This window comes from Eleutherodactylus coqui, chromosome 6 (assembly GCF_035609145.1).
Source record: "Eleutherodactylus coqui strain aEleCoq1 chromosome 6, aEleCoq1.hap1, whole genome shotgun sequence".
Lineage (NCBI taxonomy): Eukaryota > Metazoa > Chordata > Amphibia > Anura > Eleutherodactylidae > Eleutherodactylus > Eleutherodactylus coqui.
Window position 1 is genome coordinate 127,302,033 of NC_089842.1, and position 27,053 is coordinate 127,329,085.

General features: G+C 44.3%; 1 protein-coding gene across 2 annotated transcripts in view; it reads left to right on the forward strand.

Moving 5' to 3' along the window:
• Positions 1 to 27,053, forward strand: part of EML5 (EMAP like 5) — a 119,163-nt gene that overhangs the window by 26,449 nt on the left and 65,661 nt on the right. For both annotated transcript variants that reach the window (XM_066607581.1, XM_066607582.1), the window contains exons 2-4: positions 22,659 to 22,818; positions 23,074 to 23,172; positions 24,301 to 24,369. In XM_066607581.1, coding sequence (XP_066463678.1) covers positions 22,659 to 22,818; positions 23,074 to 23,172; positions 24,301 to 24,369 — 328 coding nt within the window. The remainder of the gene's footprint in view (positions 1 to 22,658; positions 22,819 to 23,073; positions 23,173 to 24,300; positions 24,370 to 27,053) is intronic.

The following is a 27,053-nucleotide window of genomic DNA, read 5'->3' on the forward strand; positions in this document are numbered from 1 at the left end:
ATGAGAACAGTCTTGCTTACACTCAATTACTGGGAACAGCAGAGGTACTGCTACAATCCAGTTTACACAACTGATGGAATCCAGACTGATACATTGTATCTGCTCTTATACTTTGTAGCAAACTAGCAGGGAAGGAGAAAGATTCTTGCTTTGTTTTAGAATTCCTCGCCACTTTCAAGATTTTTGTTTGCTATCAGCTATCAGGCGGGGAAAAATAGCATATACGCTGCCGATTCCGGTGGGTGCTTTTACGCGCGGCCGGAAAAGATAGTTCTAGTTCTATCTTGCAGCCAGAATACACTGGCAGCTCCCATAGACTTCTATGGGAGCTGGAAAAATAGGGAGGAGAGGCAGTTTAGCAGCGTCCAACTCAGGGAAAAGCTTACAGGTGCCTCTATTTAGGCATTTGAAGTCATTCCAAGGATTTATGCCGAGCGAGGGATTTCTGGGCTGCGGTGTATTTTTCCGCTAATACGTTGCATCCGGCCGTGTGAATGGATGAGAAACGTTAATTAAGCTTGGGGCGACTGTTAAAATGCATACACTCGTGTGAAGGGGCCTTTACACCCATGTATTTTAGTTAGCCATTAAAAGGTATCATATCTACAAGATTACTTGATTTCTCTTGCTGAGAACAATCATGTTTACACCCAGAGAGTGAAATGCTGACTAGACCATGTCATTCATACTTTTTGTTACAGTGTGTCAGTCTAGGAAAAAGGACAGAGATTTGTATAGCTCACATAGGTGCGCTAACCACGGCAGCGGTACAAATCTTACTCCGACGGCTCTTACCTACACTGAGGTATTACCGGTGTAGAACTGTAATGCACAATTAGGTAACAGCCCTTGCACAGGGCAGACTGTGTAGCAGGCAGCCCCAAATAAGATAAACTTCCTCCTGATTGATAGGGGCTGACAGCGTGTAATGTCACCAGATAAGCAAGTAGCTGATGAGCGACCAGAAGTTACACCTTTAGGCTGCTATGGGGCCCCAAATAGCCTTGCCCTCTGTCACAGCAGTTCAAAGTCTAGTCCCCGCTCCTAAACCTCCAATTCATTGATACGACCATCCAGCTTCTCACATTCCAATAATGCGCCCCTCTCGAACCCTGTTAGCTGGGCGAAATCTCTTCGGTTGTAACTACATGCCGAGTTTTGAAACGAAACGACAACTCCTTCTAGGTGCTTGATTTTTTTTTGACAAAAAGTATATTATAAAACTAATTTTTTTTTTTTTGGGGGGGGGGGGGGGACAGAGGTGGGAAAAAAAGAAACGCCACTCTTGTTGTGTGAGTTTTGAATCTACCGTGTTCACTTTGAGATATAAATGGTATAAATAACATGATGACATTAATCTCCAGATCAGCATGATTACAGCAATACCAGATTTACATAGTCACGTCATAAACAAAGTTTCATGGGCCCTGGTGCAAAAGTTTAGCCGGGACCCCCCATTGCTCTTCAAGGCTGCTGGCTGTGACCTGTCCAGTGCTGTCCACAGCATCGCTGGGTTTCTCAAGAGGCCCATCAATGTAGCACTAGCAACCAGGGATGTTGCTAGAGCCAGAAAAAATGAGGGGCACAAGCTCCAAAACACATGCATTACTTCCCCTTACAATACGGTGGGCTTATATACAGTGGTTCAGCTCAAGGAGACCTCTAAATAATGCAGTCACCAAATAATAGATAGCAGTTACAGTTGTAGTGATTACAGTTCAGTTACCTCAAGTGATCAGAGGTGACATCTCCTGAGCCGTTATTCCTCTTTATCTCTCCCCAGACCACCATGAAGACTACTTCTAGTCATGACTCGTCTCCTCACACTCTATTTATTTTGTCGCTACCCTCGATGCCCCTCTCAGTGCTCCATATACACAGTAATAATTTCCCTTTGTGAACCCCACACACACATTATGGGCTCTTCTGCACCCCGACACACGGTATTCCCAAAGTTAGTGTCGTTCCCCCACACCACAGCCTGACTCCACATCTTAGGCCCCATGTCCACGGGCAAATTCGGATTTGAAATCCGCAGCGTTTTTCCTGCATGCGGATCCGCACCCCATAGGGATGCATTAGACACCCGCAGGTAGTTAAATACCTGCGGATGTCATTTTTCCCTGCAGGCGCGGGTCCCGCTTGCAGGAAAAATCTGGACATGCTCCATTCAGGTACGGGTCTCAGCAGGGACGGCTCCCGCAGGCTTCTATTGAAGCCTATGAAAGCCATCCGGATCCGCGGGAGACCCGCACCTGAATTAAACTCACCTGCTCCGGGCGATGCAGGTCTTCCTTCCTTCGCGGCCGGCGGATGTGCCCGGCGCATGCGCGCGGCACGCAGCCAACGTGCCACGCACATCCACCGGGCCGAAGAAAGAAGGTCCAGCCGCGACGGAAGGAAGACACGCACGGACCGCTGCAGGTGAGTTTATTCTTATTTTTTAGCATCATGTCCGCGGGGCAGGCGGGACCCGCTACGGATTCTCCATGGAGAATCCGTAGCAGGCCTGATTTTCCCCGTGGACATGAGGCCTAAGTCTCCTGTTCAGTGCAGGATGAGTCTGGGGAAATGTGACGTGACTACAGATACTAGCAGGGGGCTGTGCGAAAGGAAGTTCCCAAAAAGGACATACCTGGGTGCTAGTACTATAGTGGATTAGGGGCCTGATCGCAGCTGCAACTGTTGCCACCCCTATAGCTACACCACTGTATATAGTTTTTTAAAATATTTTTGCGCACTAAAAACACTTTCACAAAATTGCCGTTGCATCCCGAGAGCTTTAAGATGTGTATTTTTCCATCAACAGAGTTGTATGAGGGGTTTTTTTCAGGATGAGCTGTAGTTTTCATTTTTGATAACCTTGCATTTGAATCACTTTTTATTCCATTATTGCATTCACTGTGCAGTGTAAAGGACATGGTAATTTAATGTTGGCATTCTAGGGTCGGTATGATTACAACTAGAACTAAGTCTAGTCTTGCAGACTAGAAACACCTTTTAAAAGAACTATACATACCGGTATATATGGTTAATATCTGATTATATATAAATATGTTTTTTCCCTTTCCTTTTTGGATCGCTGCCTTCAAGGACCCTTTAATATATATATTTTGTGGGTTGACAAAGCTGTGTGCTAGCTTTTTTTCTGATAATCTCCAGCTTTTACTTTTCTATAATTTTTTCATGGTGTTTGAGATTCTTACTGATAAACCCAAAGGGTAAAGTGTCATGTACTCTTTTTCACAAAAAAAATACCAGTTTTTCAAATGCTAAAACTTAACTTTTAAGTTGAAAACAATATTCCAAACCAAAACCCTAAGGCCATGAGTATTAGGGCTCATGTCCACGGGCAAAATATGATTTAGGATCCGCATGGATCTCCCGCATGCGGATCCGCATCCCATAGGGATGCATTGACCACCCGCGGGTAGATAAATACCCGCGGATCGTCAATAAAAGGGATTTTAAAAAAAATGGAGCATGGAAAAATCTGGACCATGCTCCATTTTCGTGCGGGTCTCCCGCGGGGACGGCTCCCGCGGGCTTCTATTGAAGCCTATGGAAGCCGTCCGGATCCGCGGGAGACCTAAAATAGGAATTTAAAGTATTTACCATCCGTAGCGGACCGGGAAGGTCTCCTCTTCCTCACGGCCGCATCTTCCTTGCTTCGGCTCGGCGGATGTGCCCGGCGCATGCGCGCGGCACGTCGACGACGTGCCGGCGGCGTCAGGAATTCATCCGCCGGCCGAAAAAGAAGATCCGGCCGTGAGTAACAGCTGACCTTCCCCGCCCGCGCCTGATAGGTAAATGCTTTTAAATTCTTATTTTCGGCGCTCATGTCCGCGGGGCAGGAGGGACCCGCTGCAGATTCTACATGGAGAATCTGCAGCGGATCTTATTTTCCCCGTGGACATGAGGCCTTACCCTAAGACCTCATTCACACGAGCGCTGTCTTAGCGCATTAGAGGGGCGTGAAAAAATTGCTTCTGTTAGAACCAACGGTTTCCTATAGAAGCGTTCACATGAAGGACTTTGACGTGCTAAATACTCGCACCAATTAAAGATAGGACATGCAACTGCAATGCTCGCATCTAAGGTCTGTGGTGCGAGAAAAGATAGGATCTGACCTATCTTTGGTGCGTGTTTCCCATAGACTCCTATGGGAACTGGAAAACAGGCACCTCTGATCGTGTGAACAGGCAATTCAAAATAGCTGAAAATCACCCGCTCATGCGATCTTTATTGCAGTATAGCCGTGATCTTTTCACACGCCTATACTGCCCTAAAACAGCGCTCGTGTAAACGAGGCCTAATATGCATGCTTCCTAAATCCTTTAACATTTCCTCAATCCTCATTGGACATGGTTTGCAAACCGCTCACCATCTTGGTAGCTCTTCTCTGAATTTGCTCCAGTTCGTCTGTCTTTTTTAAATTGGGGTGCCCACAACTGGACACAATATTCCAGATGAGGTCTGACTAAGGGAGAGTAGAGGGGGATAATTACCTCACGTGATCTAGACTCAATGCTTCTCTTAATACATCCCAGAATTGTGTTTGCCTTTTTGGCTGCTGCATCACATTGTTGACTCATGTTCAGTCTATTATTTCTATTAGTATACCCAAGTCTTTTTCACATGTGCTGCTGCTTAGCCCAATTCCTCCTATTCTGTATGTGTTTTTTTTTTTCATTTTTCTTGCCCAGATGTAGCTCTTTGCATTTCTCCTTGTTAAATACCATTCTGTCAGTCGCTGCCCACTGTTCAAGCTTGTCTAGATCTTTTTGAATACTCTACCTCTCTTCCCTAGTGCTAGCTATCCCTCCTAGCTTTGTGTCATCAGCAAATTTGATCAGTTTCCCCTTAATTCTTTCCTGCAGATCATTTATAAAAATGTTGAACTACACTGGGCCCAGAACAGAGCCCTGTAATACCCCATTTTCAACATTCTTCCACTCCTATGTGCAGCCATTTATGACCACTCTTTGAGTACGATCACTCAGCCAGTTGTGAATCCAGCTAACAGTTGCCTTATCAATCCCATATTTAGTAATTTTTTCAATGGTATAACATACTTTGTCAAATGCTCTGCTGAAGTCAAGATATACTATATCCACTGCCTTTTCCTGATCAACCCAGTCGGTGATTCTGTCATAGAAGGAAATTATATTTGTCTGGCATGACTTGTTTGTCACAAACTCATGCTGGCTTTGGTTAATTACTCCATTTTCATCCAAGTACTTGCATATATGCTGTTTAATAATTTCTTCAAAGATCTTTCCCGGTATAGAAGTCAGGCTCACGGGCCTGTAGTTTCTTTGGTAGACCTTTTCCCTTTTTTTGATGATATGGACACCATTTGCCCCTTTCCAATCTTCTGGGACTACTCCTGTAAACAGCTGATGCTACAGTTACTTTCTGAGAGAAAACAGATACAAAATTGGAATTTAAGAAATTCGGCCTTCTCAATATTATTTTTGACCAATTCAGCATTTTTATCCTGTAAACATCCTATAGCATGTTTGACTTTTTTTTTGCTTTTGGCATATCCATAAAATCCTTTTTTATCGATTTTGGCCTCTGTTGCAAGCATCAATTCATTATCAGCTTTAGCTTTTCTGACACTTGCCCTACAGTTTCTGCAGACCGCATTAGATTCTTCTTTAGATGTCCCCCCCCCCCCCCCTTCCTTTCCATTTGCTAAATATTTTTTTCTTCCTTTGTAGCATATATGTAAGTTCTGTGTTCATCCATCCTGGTCTCTTTAAATGCTTCTCATTCTTCCTTCTTTTTGGGATTAACAATTGTGCTTTTAAAAATCTCATTTAGCAACATTTCTTATCCTTCTCAGACATTTCTGTCCTTAAGAACATCCAGCCATTGGATACTTCCTACCCTCTTTTTGAGTCCAATAAAATCTGCCTTTCTGAAATCCAACCTTGAGGTCTGGGTTTTCCCAGGTCTCCTCCCCTCGTGTTATCCAAAATTCAAGAATAGCATGATCACGGCCTCCTGAGGTCCCAGCCACCCTTACTCCCTCAACCATTCCCTCCCTGTTGGTAAGAATTAGGTCCAAGATAGCAGATCCCCTTGTTCTTTCTTCTATCTTTTAGAAGATAAAGTTGTCAGCAAGAGTGGATAAGAATTTGTTAGATCTGTTACTTTTGCCTGAGAAAGACTCCCAACAAATGTCTGGATAGTTAAAATGTCACTATGTCATGCTTTTTTGAACACTTGTCCAGGTGGCCTATAATAAGTCTACAACTCTGTTCTTTCTGTTGTTCTCTCCTTGTATTCTTACCCAAACAGTTTCTATGGAACTACCATTCTCTGAAGCTCGAATCTCTGTGGAGATGAATGTTTTCCTAACATACAATGTAATACTTCCTTCTCTATTATTAGATCTGTTTCTTATAAGTTGTATCCTTCAGGCCTTGTATTCCAATCATGTGTATCATTCCACCAAGTTTCCGTGATGCCTATGACATCACATTTCTCTTCCTGTGTTCTGAGCTCCAATTCTCCTTGTTTTTTTCCCCATGCTCTGTGCATTTGTGTAGAAATATTTTAGTTTGTGATCGGTGTCTTTTGCTCCTCTACTTTCCTTCTGAATTTTTTTGTCTTTGTTCTTTCTTTCCTGTTCTAATAGCATGGTTCTCAGTTATTTACATTAGCTGTGTGTCTTTGCTTGGCCTTTCACTTCCCTTCCCTTATTGCTCTAGTTTAAAGCTTTCCTGATGACTATAGCAAGGCACCTGACAAATATATACTTTCCTGTCTTTGTAAGGTGCAACCTGTCTCTAGCAAGGAGTCCATCATATGGGTAATTCACTCCATATTCTAGAAATCCAAATCTTTGCTGATGGCACCATGAAAGTAGCCAGTTGTTCACCTCTTGAATCCTGTTCCATCTCCTTATTCAATGGCCATCCACTTGGAGGCCGGATGAGAAGACTACCTGTGCTCTCAGTTCTTTCACTTTCATGCCTAGGTCTGCTATGGAATGTCCTCTGCTGCCACACTGCAGCAAACTCCGCTCCATGTGGAGATAACCCTAAATTTCTGTGTCATGCTCCACTCCAACAGGCCGTGCACCAGACAGAACACTGGTTTACTTGGAGTGTTTCTATAAGGTGGTTCTTACATTATAGGCTTACAGCATAGATGTCAAAGAATGGGTTTTGGTGGATGTATGCCAGCATAAGGACCTGTATTCCCTCCGGGCACCTTTCTTTTGAGTAGGGAGCATGCTCCTGCCTATAAGTGTAAAGTCACAGAGGGTTCTTGCTGTCTGATCTGTCCATCCTGAAGCTGCTCCTTTTATAAAGATTACATCTTGAGCCTCCATTGCAGAATGATAGTGGTCACATGAGTCTTAGGGATTTGGTTGAGGCAGGATAGCAGATGGTCCCCAGACTCCGCCATGGCGTAATCCTAGTCTGCTGATCCATTAATAGGACTTGACATCCGCCAGCATCACAGGAGGTTGTGGGCGGCAGCATCCCTTCCTCTACCATTGCTGAGGGGTCGCAGGAAACTATTAGGTCCCTCTAAACATCTCAGGACTTGGCCAGTATGTGGAGGAACTGAATCTATACATTGGATTTTAATATTTTTTTTTTTTTGGTACATACCATTTCAAGGGCAGTACTCTCTTACATGGAACCCCCATATTGAATCTACTTAAAGGAGCAGTCCAGATAAAACTGATACTTTGTGTTATGTGTAGTACAGGGCTAAAAGGTGCTTACCAATGGGGCAGACAATTCCACACCAAAGTCTGCATGTCTTACTTGTAGATTTTGCCACGAATTTGCTGCATAATTGTTGTGCATTTTGCCCTTCGCAAATCTGCAGCAATTGTGTGGCAACGCCAATGCCAAAATCTGCAGAAATGTAGATTTTGGTGCCGATTTGTGTGGGGGGAGTTCTCTGTCCCATGTAAAAGCACACTAAAGGGGTTGTCCAGGATTGAAAAAACATGGCTGTTTTCTTCCAAAAACAATGCCACATCTGTCCATTGTGTCTGATATTGCAACTTGGCTCCATTTGTAGTGAATGGGACTGACCTGTAACACCACACACAACCTGTGGACAGGTGTGGCGCTGTTTTTGAAAAAAAGCAGCCATGTTTTCCTAATCCTGGACAACCCTTTTAGATTCTGTCAGCATTCATGCTACTCAAACCACAGGCAGCATGAACTTCAAACAGGGGTGCTTGTTGCCCCATGGGCATTTCATTCTGAAACACTGCAGTGTTTCAGAGTAAATACGCTTCGAAGTTTGACTCAGGGCCAGATCCGGATCGTGTTGGAAGTCTGGCAGCTCCTCTCCATGCTTGTCTATAGGTAGAGAGTCCTAAGACGGGGACATGCAAGCAGTGCAGCCAATGATTGGCTGCAGTTGTTACATATCTCGGTGATGTCATCGCTACGGCGGGGACTGGGCATCGGTGGACATATCTCGGTGATGTCATCGCTACGGCGGGGACTGGGCATCGGCGGAACAGGAGTAGTGGGGGATTGGGTTAGATGACTATGCTTTTTTGTGTAACCCACTTAATTTGGTGACACATGACCCAAAGAGAGACGAGGGGAGCCTCATTGGCTATACATTTCCCCCATCACATGGGTTGTTAACCAACTTTCTAAGACTCCTAAATGGAAATCTGCCTAATTCTATAGCGATATATCCCCAGCTCCCGTGTTATTGTGTAGTTAGGCAGATTTGTCATTCAGAGGTCTCAGGGAACCAAGACCTGTGGGAACTGTCATTGTGCACGTTGGTTTCCTCCCGACTATTCCTAAAGCAGATATAACCAGGAGAAGGCAGAGGAGAATCAGTATTATTGGCGGGTCAAAGCCTTTTTTTTTTGCTGTGTCCTGATCATCATTTATGATACAGTGGAAATATTATGTCCTGATTTGGATGCCGTCCTCCACTGAACGTGTTAATCAGCATGAGGCTCCGTCTTAATCTGCACATCGTACAAAACAGCAATTTCATCACCCGCTGATCCGGGCTCACGCCTCCATTAACTGCTGATTCAGGGATTAGAAGGGAGAAAAGTAATGTGTGTGACACTTTAAGGATTAAGATGTTCAAACAGGGTTTACATGCCGTGTGTCATCCCGTAGGCCTCTCCAGGGTATGGAGGGCACAGGGGGTAAAGCCAAGATTAAAAGTAAATATATGACAGCTCATTGTCCAATGTGGCTACAGGAATGGTTCCCCAGCAGTGTGCAGATACAGTGGAGCTAGAAGTATCTTCCCAGGACAACGCCGAGGTCTAGTTATACGTAGCGATTGTCATCGTTACATCTAAACATGAAGCCATCGTGCACTTTTTGTTGGTCGCTCAGTTTCAGCCTGCATAAAGGCCATCACCGGCCCGCGGACTGCTTGTGACGTCTAATCGCTCCGCGCTCAGTGTTTTGCATAGAATGTGGAGCGAGGAGATTCTCAGCGATGATCTGCCTGTCTAAGCATTCTGCACGAACGCCAACAACTAGCGGCGATGTCACCCGCTCATGCGCTCGTTTAAATCATCTCGTGTCAAAGGGTGACTTTACACGGAATGATAGTCAGGTGAAGGGGCATAACCATAAGGGATGCAGTTGCACCCGGGCCCAGGAGCCTTAGGGGGTCCATAAGGCCTCTTTAAGGCCCAAAGTCCACGGGCAGATTTGATTTGCTGTGGGTGCCGCAGTTCAAGCCGCCCATAGGAAAGCATGGGAGTCTGCACGTCAATTAACACATATGGTTTTGATTTGCGTGCGTGGAAAAGAAATCACAGAATGCTCCATTTTAGTGCAGATTCCGTGCGGACGGGATCCATTGATCTCTATGGAAGCGAGTGATCCGCAATGCATACGCAATTCAATTGCGGATGCATTGTGGATTTGTAGGCAGATAACTCTCTGGTTGCTTGGAGACCAAGCAAGGAGGTGGGGAAGACAGGGAGGGCAGGCACTTTGGGCTTGTGATTTTTTTTTTTTTTCCATGCGGATGATCTGCAATGCATCCGTGTGGAAAAAAATCGCATCCATGATCACCGGCAAGCATTTAAAAATAATTTCTGCCCTGACTCGCAGGTCCTTCGCTGCGGAAATCCTCTGGCGCTGTGGACCTGAGGCCTTATCCATATAGGGCGCCCAGTACTATGAATAAAGCATTAGAATTGGGGGCCCTCTTACAGGTCCCAGGAGCTTCAAGTTACACCTCTGGTCAGATGCATAAGCACCCAACAGTCATCCCAAGACTTATCGTTCCCATGCTTCCACACAGGAGTAATAGTCATGCATTGAGTGGAGACGGACTGCGCCAGAGATCTCTTCTGGCCGTCTGCCTCCATTCATTGTGAACAGTCATGATAGATAAATGACTATTCATTAATGTTGAGGCCGGCAGACGTATTTTAGAGAGCTTATATGAAGCTTCACAAGGAGAATGCACAAACGGCGCAGCATCACTCCGTGCCGCTGCTATAGGCTGCGTTCTCTTTGTCAGTCGGACTACAGTGACCACGGAGTGATTTATCACCAAGTACCCTGTCGGATCCCGCATTTACGTAGGACTACCATAGGTGAAAATCGCTCATTTTTTGGCGGCTAGTTGTCCCATGTAAAGCCACCCTAAGTATCTAGTGGCTGATATGTCCTGCAACATCCCCGCTACCCTTCTATCTCTCGGTTGTTCTGTATGGCGGTGACATTGCTCGTGGTGACAAGCAGCGCCCCATCAGTCACCCTGCATCTACCTCTATGGCTCCGGTGTCTCTGCTATGAATCATCATCCAGTGGAAGTAAAGCTACAACTACACAATAGAGCGCTGCATGGCGCGGACGATGGAGGATGCTTTCCTCGCCTTTGGAGGATATATGAGGTTTGGCAGGAACATTATAGACTCCACTACTGCTGAACGCTCCTGTTATCTGCTCCATTATTCATCACAATAGCCACATCCACAGGAGACACATAAAACATAAGTGACTGCTGGAGCTGCTGCCATCATAGTCGCTGACCATTGTCTTGCGGCACTAATGTCCATGGGAGCTTAATAGACAGAACTCCTAAAGATGAGTTATAGAGGTACACTATGGCTGCGAGAGGGGGCAAGATGTATGTTGCTTCATGTCATATTGTCTTTACACACGCCTGGGTACCATATGTGCAGCATCACTGGAGAGTAGATAAGAGCAGAGCTGACAGTCACACTACAGGCCCAGCCACGTAAAGCTGTGCAGCAGTGCAAAGAATGGAGAATGTACACTAGCCTGTTTTCCCGGCCTGTCCTCAGTGAGGCAAGAACATCAGTAAAGGCGGCTTTTTTGCACACGAAATGCCTGCAAAAATGAAAAATGAGAATGAAATCATTGAAAACAATGGGTTCTGTTTTCTGCGTATTCCACATGCAGATTTTGCTGGTAACTGCCCTAACACCAACGTCTCTCCTGATAGTTTGCTGCAATGTATCAGTCCAGGCTGTTAGTTCAGAGGTTTATCTAGATTGGATACAATTGTGACAAACTCTCAATTTGAGGAGTCTATACAGGTATTCAGTCTGTGGGTGAAGACAAGAACGCTTTCTTAACAGCAAGCAGTGGTCTTGAAAATGGCAAGGAATTCAAATACAAAGTAAACTAGAAGGATTGCACGGCAATTAAAGAGTTGTCCGGCTTAGTAAAAATCAATTTCCAAGAACATATTGGTAATTTCAAAGGCAGGTTGGCATATTTTAGCTGGATGGCAGGTACACAGCCCTGCCCATTGGTAGCAGTCCATCCTTGACCTGTTTACCTCCACCTGTATAAAGACGGAGCAATTATTGTTCAAAAAATGGTTCAAACAAGCAAAAGTGAATGATAGATGTTCGGCCTGAAGGCGGTCCAATGACGAACAAGAATTCTTCGCTTCTTGTTTGTCATTCATTTTATGCAGCCATAAAAATCATCACTTATCGTTCAGTTTAAACAACAATCTTCAGTCCCTCTCATTCACTTATACGGTGAATGAACAATTCTGAATGATTCTCGATTGAACGAGCCGACAGTGATCTGCTTGTCTAACCAGGCCGCACGACTGCGAACAAGTTAGGGGTGACGTCATTCGCTCGTTCCAACGAGAATTGGCTCATCTAAAAGGACCCTCTGTGCTGGGTGGCATGAGGATATATGAAGCACAATGTGTGCACCGCGAGGTGTCTGGCTGGAGGGCACTGCTCCTGTCTCCATAGTTCTATATATTACATGTGTGTGATATGTGTGCATCTGTCATGGATACATATATCAGTGCTCAGTCCGTTACCTACATCCACATGGCTAGGACATCCCCTCATATTGGGCAAAGGTTGTCTGCATGGTTGGATATATCAGAATACATTGATTGGATGAGATGAGACCCGAGTCTACATGCATGCATTGTAGCGAGCAGCCCATCTTCAGGAAATGTTATATATACATGATATCTGTGTATATCCATGTACATGTGTACTATCCGAAATCCCCTCCCCATGTATGGTTTTCCATGATTCATGCAGGCACATGTTTTTTGTTGATAAGGGAGCATTAACATCACATTTCTGGTTTATGTCCAGATTTATGTCAGGGGTTCCAACTGAATCCCTGAAAAAGAAACCCCTGGATGAAACCATTAAATTGTAGAGCTGGAACAGAGACCAATAGGTCCCCATTTCAGCAGGGTTCCATTGGTTGTCATCATTTTGTGCCTGCCACTGCCTTATTTGCCCCCATTACTGTACCTGTTCTGAAAAAGCATCTGTCACTCAACGTGTCTGTGTATTAATTTGGGGGTGTTCATATGGGGGTTTGGCAGAGCATTTACTTTGGATGCTGCTTGTAGAGAAGGGTGCCAGACAGCCTCCATGCCTTGGCCCAGGTAATCAGATACTAATCTACAACAGCAAACAGAAACTTTGCCCTGGGTAAAGGAAAAACCGGCTGCACCTCTAACTACATGGACAGGTCATTGATTTTGTTGGGAGCTGTGGAGCTGGAAATGCATGTGCCTGTTTTACTATAGTTTGATGTACAGAATTTGATGCCATTTTTTAACCGAAGCCCAAGATGGATCCAGGAGGAAGAAGAAGTAGAAGTTTCTCCTTTTTATTTTCCTTTCCAATCAACATCTATCTGTCTTTGCATCAGAAACTGCCACAAAAATTGCCCGTGTTCTCCACCAGATTACAGCTGATTACTGGGATATCCAATGAACAGCTGATCTTCAAAGGGGACTTCTGTAAAAGAAAAAGGAATTATCAAAAGCGGAAAATCCCTTCGGGGTGCATTCACACTTAGCTGATTTGCTGCAGATTTTAGTGCAGCTCCTCAGCAGATTTCACCCTTTCAATTGAATTCAAATGAAAGGGGTGAAATCTGCAGTAAAATCCACAACACAATCCGCAGCAAATCGAATACATGTGACCATGTTTAACTTAAAGGGTACTTTACATGGGTGATCACCAACCAAATTCTGTCTCGAAACAGCAAATTCTGGTGATAATCGGCCCGTGTACTTGAAATCGCTCACCTGTAGGAATTGCTTAGCTTTTAGCAGAACTAAAAACCAAACGACCATCAGGCCATGTAAACAGGAGCTGCGCAATATTTGAGCGACTCCCGTTTTACTGTGAATGAAGGCGGGTAGCCTGAACAATCCCGCCCGCTGCGCCCTCATTCAGTTAATCAACTGTTGTTCCTGTGTAAGAACAGGAGTGATAGTCAGGCGGCAGTCCTTGGGATGGCTGTTGGATGTGTAAGTGCCGTTGTCCCGTGTAAAGGGACCTTTACTGTATGATAAAATGGGGGGCAGATTTAGAATGTTCAATAAATGCTGCAATGCGGGAATACCATGGTTGCTGCTCTCCCCACATGGTATGTATATTAGTGGTAAACCATCCAATGGTTCCATCACAGTCATGCTTGATGTCCCCAGCTCAGGCAATGTATGTTTCAGCCATTCTGTACCTGCATCCCACTTGAGGATCCATCACTTCGCAGAGAATTACTCATGTCTGTATAGGTCATAAATTATGTCATGCGCATGCACCGCCCTCTGTGTGGCGCAAGCGCAGAACAGCTCAGATGGAGACGTCAATGAAGACTCTGAAGGGCATGTGTAGCCAAAAGAAGGATGAAGAGAGCCCGGACCAGTGCTGGTGCTACACCACCTACTGGATGGTTTACCACTAATTTGCATACCATGTGGGATACGTGGCAACCATGATATTTCTGCATTGGAGCATCTATTGACCAGTTATCTTCATCAATCTGTATAGATCTTATCAAACAATTAGGTAAAACTGCTAGACTCAGGGGATAGACTCCCTACTAATGGCATCACCACTCGGTGATGGGAGCCATGATGCCAATAGTACGGCACGTGACCACTGTGGCCACAGATTGACTGACTGCTGCGGTCACATTAGTCTTTTGTAAGCAAAGACTGAGGGGCCAGAGGAGAGGAGGGGTCAGTCGTATTTCTTAATTGCTTTAGAACATTTGCAGATATTTTTTTCAATCAAAATCCCTATTAGATAACCCCTTTTCTACGGGACAGTCGTCCCAATGATTATCGCGCTTGTGCTTTCACACCAGAGTGATAATCGTACAGTGAATGAAGGCGGAGCGCGCTGGAGATCGCTTCCATCCGCCCACCTCTATTCACAGTGAACAGGCAGTCATTCATAGATGAACGACTGTCTGTTTACACAGACCGATTGGCATTTGATTTTTATGCCTGCAGAAACTGAATGACGAATGATAAGCGAATGATTATGATTCGTCCTTCAGTCGCCGTCAGTATTCACATTAAATGATTAGCGTTCAGTTTCGCACAATGCACGATAATCATCCCGTGTAAATAGGCCCTAAAACTGTCGTTGCTGGTAATAAATATGATGTAGGAAATGCAATCTCTGTGCCTGTCTGCCGTAGCTGTCATCTGTTTTCTAGTGCCAGGCACGGTTGGGCACCTCGATGTCTGCCCAGGTTCGGGGATATCGTCTCCCAGCAATAGAGCCTCTTCTTTCCCCCACTTTCACCTTCTCATTCCCCGCTGACACAGAAGATGCGTCCTCCTCCCTGACTGGTACCAGCTAAAGGGCAAAGTTGTGTGCCATCCTGGGGCCGTATCATCATGCACAGCAGTGATCACCATGTGTTGGCAGGAATAATCTGCCTGCATTAATCTGCTTGTGTCTGCTGGGGCTGCACTGACGTGCGCCATATTTAAAGCAAGCGTTTATGATCTATCACATGACCGTTATCATTATTTAATGCAAGAGATGATCTAATTAGAAGGGTCGCTATTACTTGTGCTTTGAGACACATTAATTACGTCAATCATCATTGACGTCACTGCGTTCTGTATAAATCCACATTACATGGGAACTCATGTATTGTCACAATGGCCCCTTGCATGGCGGAACGCAGTTTGTCATTGGGCACACCTCGCACTCATACCACAATTTATTATCTGTGCCGATAAACCTATTGCATTATCTAATTACTCATCACAGTGCACAAACACAGCGCCAGAGTTGAGTAACAAAGTCGGCTCTGCTACATCTATATATCAGTATAGACTTGCTTCTCTCCCAGTGAGAAATCCAGTAATTGTCCCTGATTGCATGCATTGTGGTAGTCGCCGCCACTCTCTATTCCGTGCTGCCAGCTCTGCCCGTGTGAGTGGATTAATGCTGTGCTGCGCAGAGACTCATAAACCTCCTCCTGACTCTTTTACCCGTATTAATCCATCTCCTCTAATCCCTAAGCAAGAGCAGGCAAGGTGACTCATAGCCAGGGACGGGCAGGCAGTGCAATGGTTAATGGTGGGTGCGAGGCGGCCATGGCATTAGGGCGTTCAGACCTGTTTATACATGTAGAAGTGGGCACCTGCTAATGAGACGGTTATCCCAAGTTCATCATCTGCTCCATTGGAGGGTGAGCTGTAATTAATTGGCTTTTATCTCTTCGCTGCAATAAAGCTGAGGTGATGTCTGAAGGTGGCCAGACACATTTAACAGAAGTAGGTTGAATGAATGCCCATTACGCCAATGCAGCCGTACATATATTGGCCATTACAGGCTTTCACACTGGCCTTACATGTTCAGTGACACTGGGCGAAGGACGAACGGGTAACTAGTACTTGAAAAAATGGAAGAAAGTATTAAAGACGGACGACTTCTTTCCAGACAATGTTCGTTGGGTGACATTTAACAGTGGACTCTTAGCCAATCAGTGACACAATCTTTTGGTTGAAATTGTACATTTTCATCAACTTTTGACAACTGTGTATCTCCACGTATTAGATTCAGCAGCAGGGTCAGTATAAGGGAGTGCGAGGAGTGTATACTGATAGCGGTGACTGAAACTGGAGTTCACATCTGTGTCGGCATTCCATTCTTCTGTACGGTTATAGGAGGTGAAAAGTGTAATGCAAGCTGGGGACGGATCCATCACATGATGGACAAGAGTGACACCCATGGGGCCCCATTGACTATAATGGGTCTGTCGGTTTTAGTAGTAGTTTTTCCAAAATTTTTGTCATACTTGGTGACAGAGGCTTCTAATGCTGGTCCAATACAGATGGGAACTGAGACTTTCATATGTTAACTAGAGACAAAATACTGTGCAGCTCCCCAGAAGACCACCTCTTTGAGAAAACCACCCCTCATGCAGACCAGATTTCCTGTGACAGATTTTAAGTTCCCCATTATGTCATACAGCACATACTCACCGTTTGCTTTGAGAAGACCACCCCCCTACCAGGCCATCATCCTACGGTATGTTTGGGTGGTCATCTTACAGTGGTTTCATTGTATTGTAATTTAAGACAATAGTCAAAGCACTACAACCGATCCATTAAAGGGGATATCTGGGGACATGGTATTCTGTAAAATAGCAGATTACATACCCTTCCACGCTCCCTTGCTTCTGCCATGTCGCTGATCTCCGGGCCCCTCTGGTTTTTAAAAAAGCTAAAAACTGCATATGTTGTAAAACAATGAAAATAACGTAACAGACAAGCTGCAGGGAGACGACGGTGATGTCCCTGGCAAAGGGGCCATGTGACCGCCACAGCCAATCACTTGCCCCATTCAGCCATTGAGCAGCTGTGACACTCACGTGACCCAGTATCGGGTCGTCATCACTTCCCTCCCAAAAGTGAAGTTCAGCAGGGACCAGAGAGTCGCGAGATGGCAGGGTGCAATCTGTTATTTTAATACTTAAGCTGTCTAAGGGTTTGCAGAATACTATATCCTCAAATAACCCCTTGAACCCAAGAGCTGTGGTAGCATGGCTGAGATTGCAGCCTGTCCATTCACTATAGAGCACTGGTGACATGATTGAGAGTTTAGCCTATCCATTCGCTAGAGAGCAGCGGTGACATCACAGATGATGCAGCTTATCCATGTACTAGAGAGCAGCGGTGACATCACTGAGAATGCAGCCTATTCATTTACTAGAGAGCAGTGGTGACAACACTGAGAATGTAACCTATCCATTTACTAGAGAGCAGCGGTGACATGACTGAGAATGCAGCCTATTTATTTACTAGAGAGCAGCGGTGACATCACTGAGAATGCAGCCTATCCAGTAACTAGAGAGCAGCAGTGACATCACTGAGGATCCAGCCTATTCATTCAGTAGACAGCAGCAGTGACATCACTGAGGGTGCAGCTTATTTATTCACTAGAGAGCAGTGGTGACATCACTGAGAATGCAGCCTATCCACTCACTTGAGATCAGCAGTGACATCAGTGAGGTTGCAGCCTATCTGTTTGTTAGAGAGCAGACATTACTGAAAATGCAGCCTATTCATTCGTAGAGAGCAGCGGTGGCATCACTGAGGATGCAGCCTATTCATTCAGTAGAGAGCAACAATGACAACACTGAAAATGCAGCCCATTCATTCAGTAGAGAGCAGCAGTGACATCACTGAGGATGCACCCTATTCATTCACTAGAGCACAGCAATGACATCACTGAGAATGTAGCCTATTCATTCAGTAGAGAGCAACGATGACATTGTTGCAAATGCAGCCTATTCATTCAGTAGAGAGCAGCAGTGATATTACTGAGGATGCAGTCTTTCCATTTACTAGAGAGCAGCAGTGACATTACTGTGGTTGCAGCCTATCCATTTGGTAGAGAGCAGCGGTGACATCACTGAGATTGCAGCCTATTCATTTAGTAAAGAGCAGCAGTGACATCACTGAGAATACAGCTTATTCCTTAACTAGAGAGCATCAGTGACATCACTGAGAATGTAGCCTATCCACTTACTAGAAAGCAGCAGTGACATCACTGAGAATGCAGCCTATCCATTCACTAGAGAACAGCGGTGACATCACTGAGAATGCAGCCAATCCATTCACTAGAGGGCAACGGTGGCATTACTGAGAATGCAGCCTATCCATTCACTAGAGAACACCGGTGACATCACTGAGAATGCAGCTTATCCATGTACTAGAGAGCAGCGGTGACATCACTGAGAATGCAGCCTATTCATTTACTAGAGAGCAGTGGTGACAACACTGAGAATGCAGCCTATCCATTCTCTAGAGAACAGTGGTGACATCCCTGAGAATGCAGCTTATCTATTCACCAGAGAACAGCAGTGGCATCACTGAGAATGCAGCCTATCCATTCACTAGAGAGCAGCGGTGACATCACTGAGAATACAGCCTATCCATTCACTAGAGGGCAGCAGTGACATCACTGAGAATGCAGCCTATTCATTCACTAGAGAGCAGCGGTGACATCACTAAGAATGCAGCCTATCCATTCACTAGAGAGCAGCAGTGACATCACTGAGAATACAGCCTATCCATTCACTAGAGGGCAACGGTGGCATTACTGAGAATGCAGCCTATCCATTCACTAGAGAACACCGGTGACATCACTGAGAATGCAGCTTATCCATGTACTAGAGAGCAGCGGTGACATCACTGAGAATGCAGCCTATTCATTTACTAGAGAGCAGTAGTGACAACACTGAGAATATAACCTATCCATTTACTAGAGAGCAGCGGTGACATCACTGAGAATACAGCCTATCTATTCACTAGAGGGCAGCAGTGACATCACTGAGAATGCAGCCTATCCATTCACTAGAGAACAGCAGTGGCATCACTGAGAATGCAGCCTATCCATTCACTAGAGGGCAGCAGTGACATCACTGAGGATGCAGCCTATCCATTCACTAGAGGGCAGCAGTGACATCACTGAGGATGCAGCCTATCCATTCACTAGGGATCAGCAGTGGCATGATGTAGGTCTATATTTGCATCAGGTTATCACTTCCACATATGTAGCATATTATGCAGCATATAGCCCAGTGCAGTGTGTAATACTGTATATTGGATACTGTCCAGTGAGGTGATCTGACCCCTGCATGGGATGGTCAGCAATGTTGGCCATAGCTCAGATAGATGACACAAATTCAGCAGTAATATGTGAGTGGTATTTGAATGATGTCCTTTTGACGACCGCACCAGTGTAGAAAAACTGGGAGGACCTGGTGGGGAGGCATGAAGGGGGAGCACATTTTACCAGAAGCCATTCCTGTCATGGCAGCCACTGATCAGAGATGACAAGTCAGGGAAGGGGCTCTGCCAACAACCATGGTTAGCGGCTTTTTAACTGGCTGCATTTTTATGTAATCTGTTATATGGAGAAATGCTCTGCAACGTGAGTCTGCTTCTTTTTACTGCAGCTTTATGCTCTGTTACATTGTAAAAACTGTGATTCTTCCTGAAGCTCTTACATCTAATGTGTCCACGTCATGTGTGGCATGGCTGCTATTTTCAATTTTGTCACTAGCTTTTTTTTTTAAGGACATCATTGAGACATGATGAGTTACATATACTACAAGGTGACAGTGGTAGTGCACTCTGCTACAGGTCTTGTGTATGTTCTAGAATAGTGCACAATGTGTCCTCCAGGTCTTGTGTATGTTCTAGAATACTGGACAATGAGTCCTCCAGGTCTTGTGTATGTTCTAGAATACTGGACAATGCGTCCTCCGAGTATTGTGTATGTTCTAGAATACTGGACAATGAGTCCTCCAGGTCTTGTGTATGTTCTAGAATACTGGACAATGAGTCCTCCAGGTCTTGTGTATGTTCTAGAATACTGGACAATGAGTCCTCCAGGTCTTGTGTATGTTCTAGAATACTGGACAATGAGTCCTCCAGGTCTTGTGTATGTTCTAGAATACTATGCAATGAGTAGTCCAGGTCATGTGTATGTTCTAGAATAGTGGACAATGCATCCTCCAGGTCTTGTGTATGTTCTAGAATAGTGGACAATGCGTCCTCCAAGTCTTGTGTATGTTCTAGAATACTGGACAATGAGTCCTCCAGGTCTTGTGTATGTTCTAGAATAGTGGACAATGTGTCCTCCAGGTCTAGTGTATGTTCTAGAATACTGGACAATGCATCCTTCAGGTCTTGTGTATGTTCTAAAATACTGGACAATGTGTCCTCCAAGTCTTGTGTGGTCTTGTGTATGTTCTAGAATAGTGGACAATGAGTCCTCCAAGTCTTGTGTATGTTCTCGAATACTGGACAATGAGTCCTCCAGGTCTTGTGTATGTTCTAGAATAGTGGACAATGTGTCCTCCAGGTCTAGTGTATGTTCTAGAATACTGGACAATGCATCCTTCAGGTCTTGTGTATGTTCTAAAATACTGGACAATGTGTCCTCCAAGTCTTGTGTGGTCTTGTGTATGTTCTAGATTACTGGACAATGAGTCCTTCAGGTCTTGTGTATGTTCTAGAATAGTGGATAATGTGTCCTCCAGGTCTTGTGTATGTTCTAAAATACTGGACTATGTGTCCTCCAGGTTTTGTGTATGTTCTAGTATACAGGACAATGCGTCCTCCAGGTCTTGTGGATGTTCTACAATACTGGACAATGCTTGCGCCTCTTGGTCTCATGTATGTTTTAGAACATTAGAAAGGGCCTTCCATAGGTCTTATGTATGTTCTAGAATACTGGACATTTTGTCCTTCTTCAGGTCTTGTGTGTGTTCTGCAATACTTATGCAATGCACCCTTCTCCTAGTCTTGTGTATGTTCTAGAATACTGGACAATGCACTCTTCTCCAGGGCTTGTGTATGTTCTAGAATACTGGACAATGCACTCTTCTCCAGGTCTTTTGTATGTTCTATAATACTGGACAATGCACCATTCTGTTGGTCCTGTGTATATTCTACAATACAGGACAATGCACCCTTCTGTAGGTCTTGTGTATGTTCTAGAATGCTGGAGAGAGCACTCTGCTCTAGGTGCCTTGTGTGTTCCTGAATGCTGGACAATGCACCTTCTCTAGGTCTCATATATGTTCTACAATATTGGAGAATGCTTTCATTCCTTGGTCTCATGTATGTTTTAGAACATTAAACAAGGCCTTCTCTAGGTCTCATGTATGTTCTAGAATACTTGACAATACACCCTTCTCTAGGTCTCATATATGTTCTAGAATACTTAACAATGCTTTCGCCCCTTGGTCTCATGTATGTTTTAGAACAGTAGACAGGGCCTTCTCTAGGACTCATGTTTGTTCTAGAATACTGGACAATGTTTTCTTCTCCAGGTCTTGTGTATGTTCTAGAATGCTAGTTAGTGCATTCTGCGTTAGGTGTCATGCATGTTCTTGAATGCTGGAAAATGATTTCTTCCCTATGTATTGTTACCACTTCTTGGCCCCTTGTATGTTTTAGAATACTAGACAGGCCATCTCATGTATGTTCTATAATGCTGGTCAATGCATCAGTTTCTAGAATATCGGACAATATGCTTTCCCCTAAGTCTCGCTTATGCTCTAGAGTGCAGCACACTGCTGTTTTGCGTCTCTCCAGAGTACTCCACTCTTCCTCCGTTTAGCGACTAGATTATCTCTTTTGTCCTGTGTGTTATTGAGTGTAGACATTGGATGCCTCCAGGGAGGAGGAACCTGCAGTAATAAATTCTCTCTATTCTCCCACTTTCATTGTTTCCATTTATCTTGAGTTTCTAAAGATTTGTCCTTGAAAATATCTGCTTTATCAGTACTTTGCTGTATGTTCCATTTACTGATCTGGATATTATTATACTCCAGTAACATCGAGAGCTGCAATCACTATCAGGCACATCTGCTATGCCCTTGTATGCCAGTTTTCTGTTGTACAAAAGTTGCAAATTTGACGCACAAGCCAAAATTGTGACTTTTCAGACTTTTATGCCGAAACCCGAAACTTTTTCAGAAAAGTGTGCAGGACTTAGTGTTGGGGGGCATGACCCATCACATTTCGTATAGCGAACCAACATTTGTAGCTGGGCTCACAGTTTACATAGACCAGTGTATGAACACCATTCTAAGTAAATATGCCACTAGTTGTTTTGCTAAGGTTGCAACACCTATGAAGAAAAAAATCCCTGCGCAGATTCTTACCATCCACTAAAATGGGCACAGGACTTACTAAGTATGAGCTTTGTAGCCGCTGCATGCTGTACATTTTTTTTCCGATATTTTGCGATGAAGGCTCCTAAAGGAACTTCGGATGCAGGTGTGAATGAGACCTTAACTTTATGAGGGTCCTTTCTGAATTCGCTACACTGTCATTGACTCAAGTTGTATTTTATATTGTAGTTTGGCTCTACACCCTGAGAGGCTGCTAGTGGCTACTGGGCAAGTTGGGAAGGAGCCATTTATCTGCGTGTGGGACTCATACTCAGTGCAGACCGTCTCCATACTGAAAGATGTTCATACTCACGGGATCGCCTGCCTGGCATTTGATCTGGATGGTCAGGTGGGTGTTCGTCTGCGATACATTGGGGAGTGTTTGATACATTGTAACAGAAAACAAGATACATTATAAAAACAAGGATGGGATGCCACGCCACATCGTGGAGAAAGGCGAAGGTCAAGAACTGCTGTATGTTCACATTACTCTTATGACAACATCGATCCCCATTGTGCTCCATAGGGGGATCCTCTCATGGTGTAGGGACTTTAACTATGAATTCTTCTCTCTTCTCATTGTGTTCTTATTTCCCGCATACAGCGCCTGGTATCTGTGGGCCTCGACTCCAAGAATACGATTTGTGTTTGGGACTGGAGAAAAGGGAAGATGCTCTCTATGGCTCCGGGTCACACCGACAGGGTATGGAGGTTTATGCTATACAAGTGCTTATTTAAGAAGTAGGAGCACGTGCCTTATATATTTCTCCATATATGGTGGTAATAGCTGCGGATATTTAGTATTCTAACCCCTTAGTGACCGCCAGGTCACTCATGGGCTTTAAACCTGCAAATACATCTTTTTAAGGTGGTAGCTTGACTGACTACTGACAGTCATACTCCTGCTGTAACTTGTCAGGAATGGCGAAACCTCATATTCTGGCTATTTAACCTCTTACATGCCACAATCATTGGCAACTGCAACATGTAAGCAGAAGACACAGGCAGGGGAGGCCTCTCCCATCACCCAATGGCCCTCCGCAATGCAGTTGCAAGGTACCAATGAGTTCCCATGGCAGCTGGAGGCCTGACAAAGATCTCCGTGTCTGCTATGTAACTCAGCCTATTAGACCCTACCTCCGATTGATGTCATATTGAAGAATATAATACATAAGTAATGCAGTGTACTATCCTAGCAATCCAACAAGTACATCTTCAAGTTCACTAAAAAGTAGTGCCAAAAAAAGTTTAATAAAGTTTTATTTAAAAAAATCCACTTTAAAAAGAATACACTTTTCCCCACAAAACGCCTTGTTAGGGTGTAGTCACACATGCAGAGTGCTTAGACTTCTCGCTCAGTACTTCACCTTCTATGTGGAGCAGGGAGCGTTCACACGCAACTAGAAGCCCACAATCTAGCGATTTGTTTTTTAACTTACTGAAAGTCGGCATTTAAACTGAACAATTATTGCTCAAGTTCATTCATTTTAACCAATTCTGAGCAATAATTTGTTACGCGTAAATGGGCCATAAGGGTACAAGTGCCAGTATACAGGGCAGCTATAGGTTGGAGACCATTATTCCCTATTATCAGTTGATGCGCTAGTTATATAGACATAAGGGCTTATTCACACGAGCGTATATCGGTCCCGTTTTCACGGCTGGCTGATATCCCTGACCATCAGTTCAGTCACTTGGTCATGGCTGCCTCTCGTTCATGTGATTTTCGGCCACGCTGCGTGACGCGGCCAACCAAAAACCGCAGCGTCCGTGTTTGCTCTGGCTTTCCTGTATATTGAGTTGCTCACATTAGTGTCCAATTATCTTTCAGATCTTTGACATCTCCTGGGATCTCTACCAACCCAACAAGCTGGTCAGCTGTGGAGTGAAGCATATAAAGGTGTGATGTTGGATTTCTTTGGTCATGAATTCTTTGTGTTGCCGTCTGTAATATACTTATTTGCACATTGAACATTAGAACATTTCCTGACCCCCGAGTCTTCTTCTTTTAATGAGATTGTCCAGTTGGTCAGGTGTTGTGAAGTATTCTGCACGGTCTGTGAGATCAGCTTGCCTACCAACCATGTTATGTGGGTTATCATCAGCCGTGTATTCAAGAAATACACCAGACACACAAAGTATTTCCCAATGATCTTCAATTTAATAATGCAGAAATATTTAGAATCCATATAAAGTACATTTAATCAATTGTGTAATGGACAGACCTCATCCCAGTGTGAAGCAAGTCTTTACACGGAGCGATGATCGCTCAAGCGACAGTTTGAGTGACAGCTTTAAGCAATAATTTTGCATAAACTATTAAGTATCTACTCAGCTACTTAATAGCAATTTAGTGTGTAAATAAAGCCTTTAGCTGAAAGTAGTTAATACCCCGAGGGCTCTTATCTGCATTCAGCTCCTTTGTTCTCCAACGGGAAACAATGCTGTCAGCACTACCCGTGGGGAACTGCTGATAAGGCTGATTGATGTTTTTTACGTTGGCCTGAATTTAACGATCAGCTAGCAGTGCATGAAAAGTGCATGATGGCTGCGCAATTAGACCCAACGATGATCGCTCATGCGATCGCTTTTTAGCGATTTATGAGCAATCATCGCTCAGTGTAAATGGGCCTTTACAATATAGCCTCTTCATCATGCATTTGGGTGGAGATGCTTCCAGAGGATCACAAACATCTGCACACCTGTAACCACCATTTGCGAACATGGACTGCAGATAGGAAGTTCTATCTGCTGTACAATACACTGCATCTCCAGGCTGCACGGACTTCTTATAGGTCTGTCTCTATCAAGTAGCAGAAAGCATGAGAATACACTATTCTACCAAAAGTTATTGGACACCTGAGCAAGAATCAAAAGTATTTATTTACAGATGTTATTATTTAGTGGGGTCTCCTTTGGCCCTAATGATACTCTCCATAGTTAGTTTTTACTAATGTCTGATACATTTCAGCTGGTACTTCCCTCCATTCATCCTGTAAACGTCCGTCAAGTTCTCTCCAAGAAGATAAACACTGTTCATTCATATTTCCTAACTCAATATTCCAGTTCATTCCAAAGATATTCAGTAGGGTTCAGGTCAGGACTCTGCAGGTCAGTCCAATCATGGAACATCCATATGCTCAAACCAATGTAAAACATTGTTAGATTTGTGATAAGGCATGTTGTCCTATTAGAAGTATTGCTGACTATTTCCTAAGTATTTGTACAAAAAAAGGATAAAATAGGTCAGCACTTCCCAATAGAAATCTATAGGTGCACGTTAAACTATGGCTGCAACATACAATAGAAGCAGAAACCAAAAAGTGGCAACAGCACGCAAAATACATTTACTATCAGAGGTATACATACCTATAATCAATACTCTAACCACATTAAATAATGCAAGAACCTTGCATTATTTAATGTGGTTAGAGTTTTACTGTAGGTACATATACCTCTGATAGTGAATGTATATTGAGTGCTGTTGCAGCTTTTTGGTTTCTGCTTCTATTTCCTGAGTATTGTCACATTGTCGGCAGCACATTATTGTCTACAATGTCAAGGTACACTTTAATGGTTCTTGCTATTACAACCAACTGACCAAGACCATACACAGGTGAAAGGTGTTCCCCAGGTGTCCTCCACCCCCTGTACGTCCACCTGATCTGAGGATGGAGTAGTGTGAATTTGTGACTCCATAGAGCATTCTTCTATTGCTCAACTGTCCAATGATGATGCTTTTGCACAAATGTAGATGGGCCAAACCATCTTCTTTGAGAGAACTCACCAGGCATTTTCAGGATGAATGGAGGGAAATACCAACTGAAGTGTTTCAGACATCATTATCTGATGTCCTTAGGGCCAAAGGAGCCCAAGTAAGTATTACCATATGGAAATATATACTACTTTTGATTCTTGCTCAGGTGTCCAGTGACTTTTGATAGGATAGTATACTGCATAAGAAATCACTGAGAAATGTCCCCTTCTCTGTTCTGCTCTGAGTTAGACGGGCACAGACTCTACAGCCACTATGCCTGTCTCAGCAATGCAAGGGATGCGGCACTTGAAGGAGCACCCTCCCATCTATGAACAGATTGAGGGGGCACTCAAGTGCGCTTCTTCCAGGGGGCACCAATACCCCACATAGCTCCAGTGTTCCCAGTGCTGGAATTCTGGATTTTCTGAAGAGATTCCTGATGGAATTCAGTAGTTGCCTTTATCATGAGACGACTGTCACTTGTACTGCCACCGCAGCTTTGTGTCTTCTGTCTTCAGCCAGCCCCTCCACAGGATGCAATCAGATAAGCAGTGGGATGCGTACTCCGCAGACAGCGCCACTTGAGTAACATTTCACTGCCCTGTTTACTCTGAATTATTCATCCAATCCGATGAATTATTTATAGAAAGCTAAATATTTAACTTCACACTGAGGCTGCGCGGCCCCACCAGGTCAGCAAGAACCCCTCCGTTATTCATTACTAAATGGCGGGACGTGCGGAACGTGAGGCGGATCATACTAACCGGGCAGCCACTACAGCGCAATCCTTCCATTACTGGATTTATATACCCATTATAGCAGTAAAA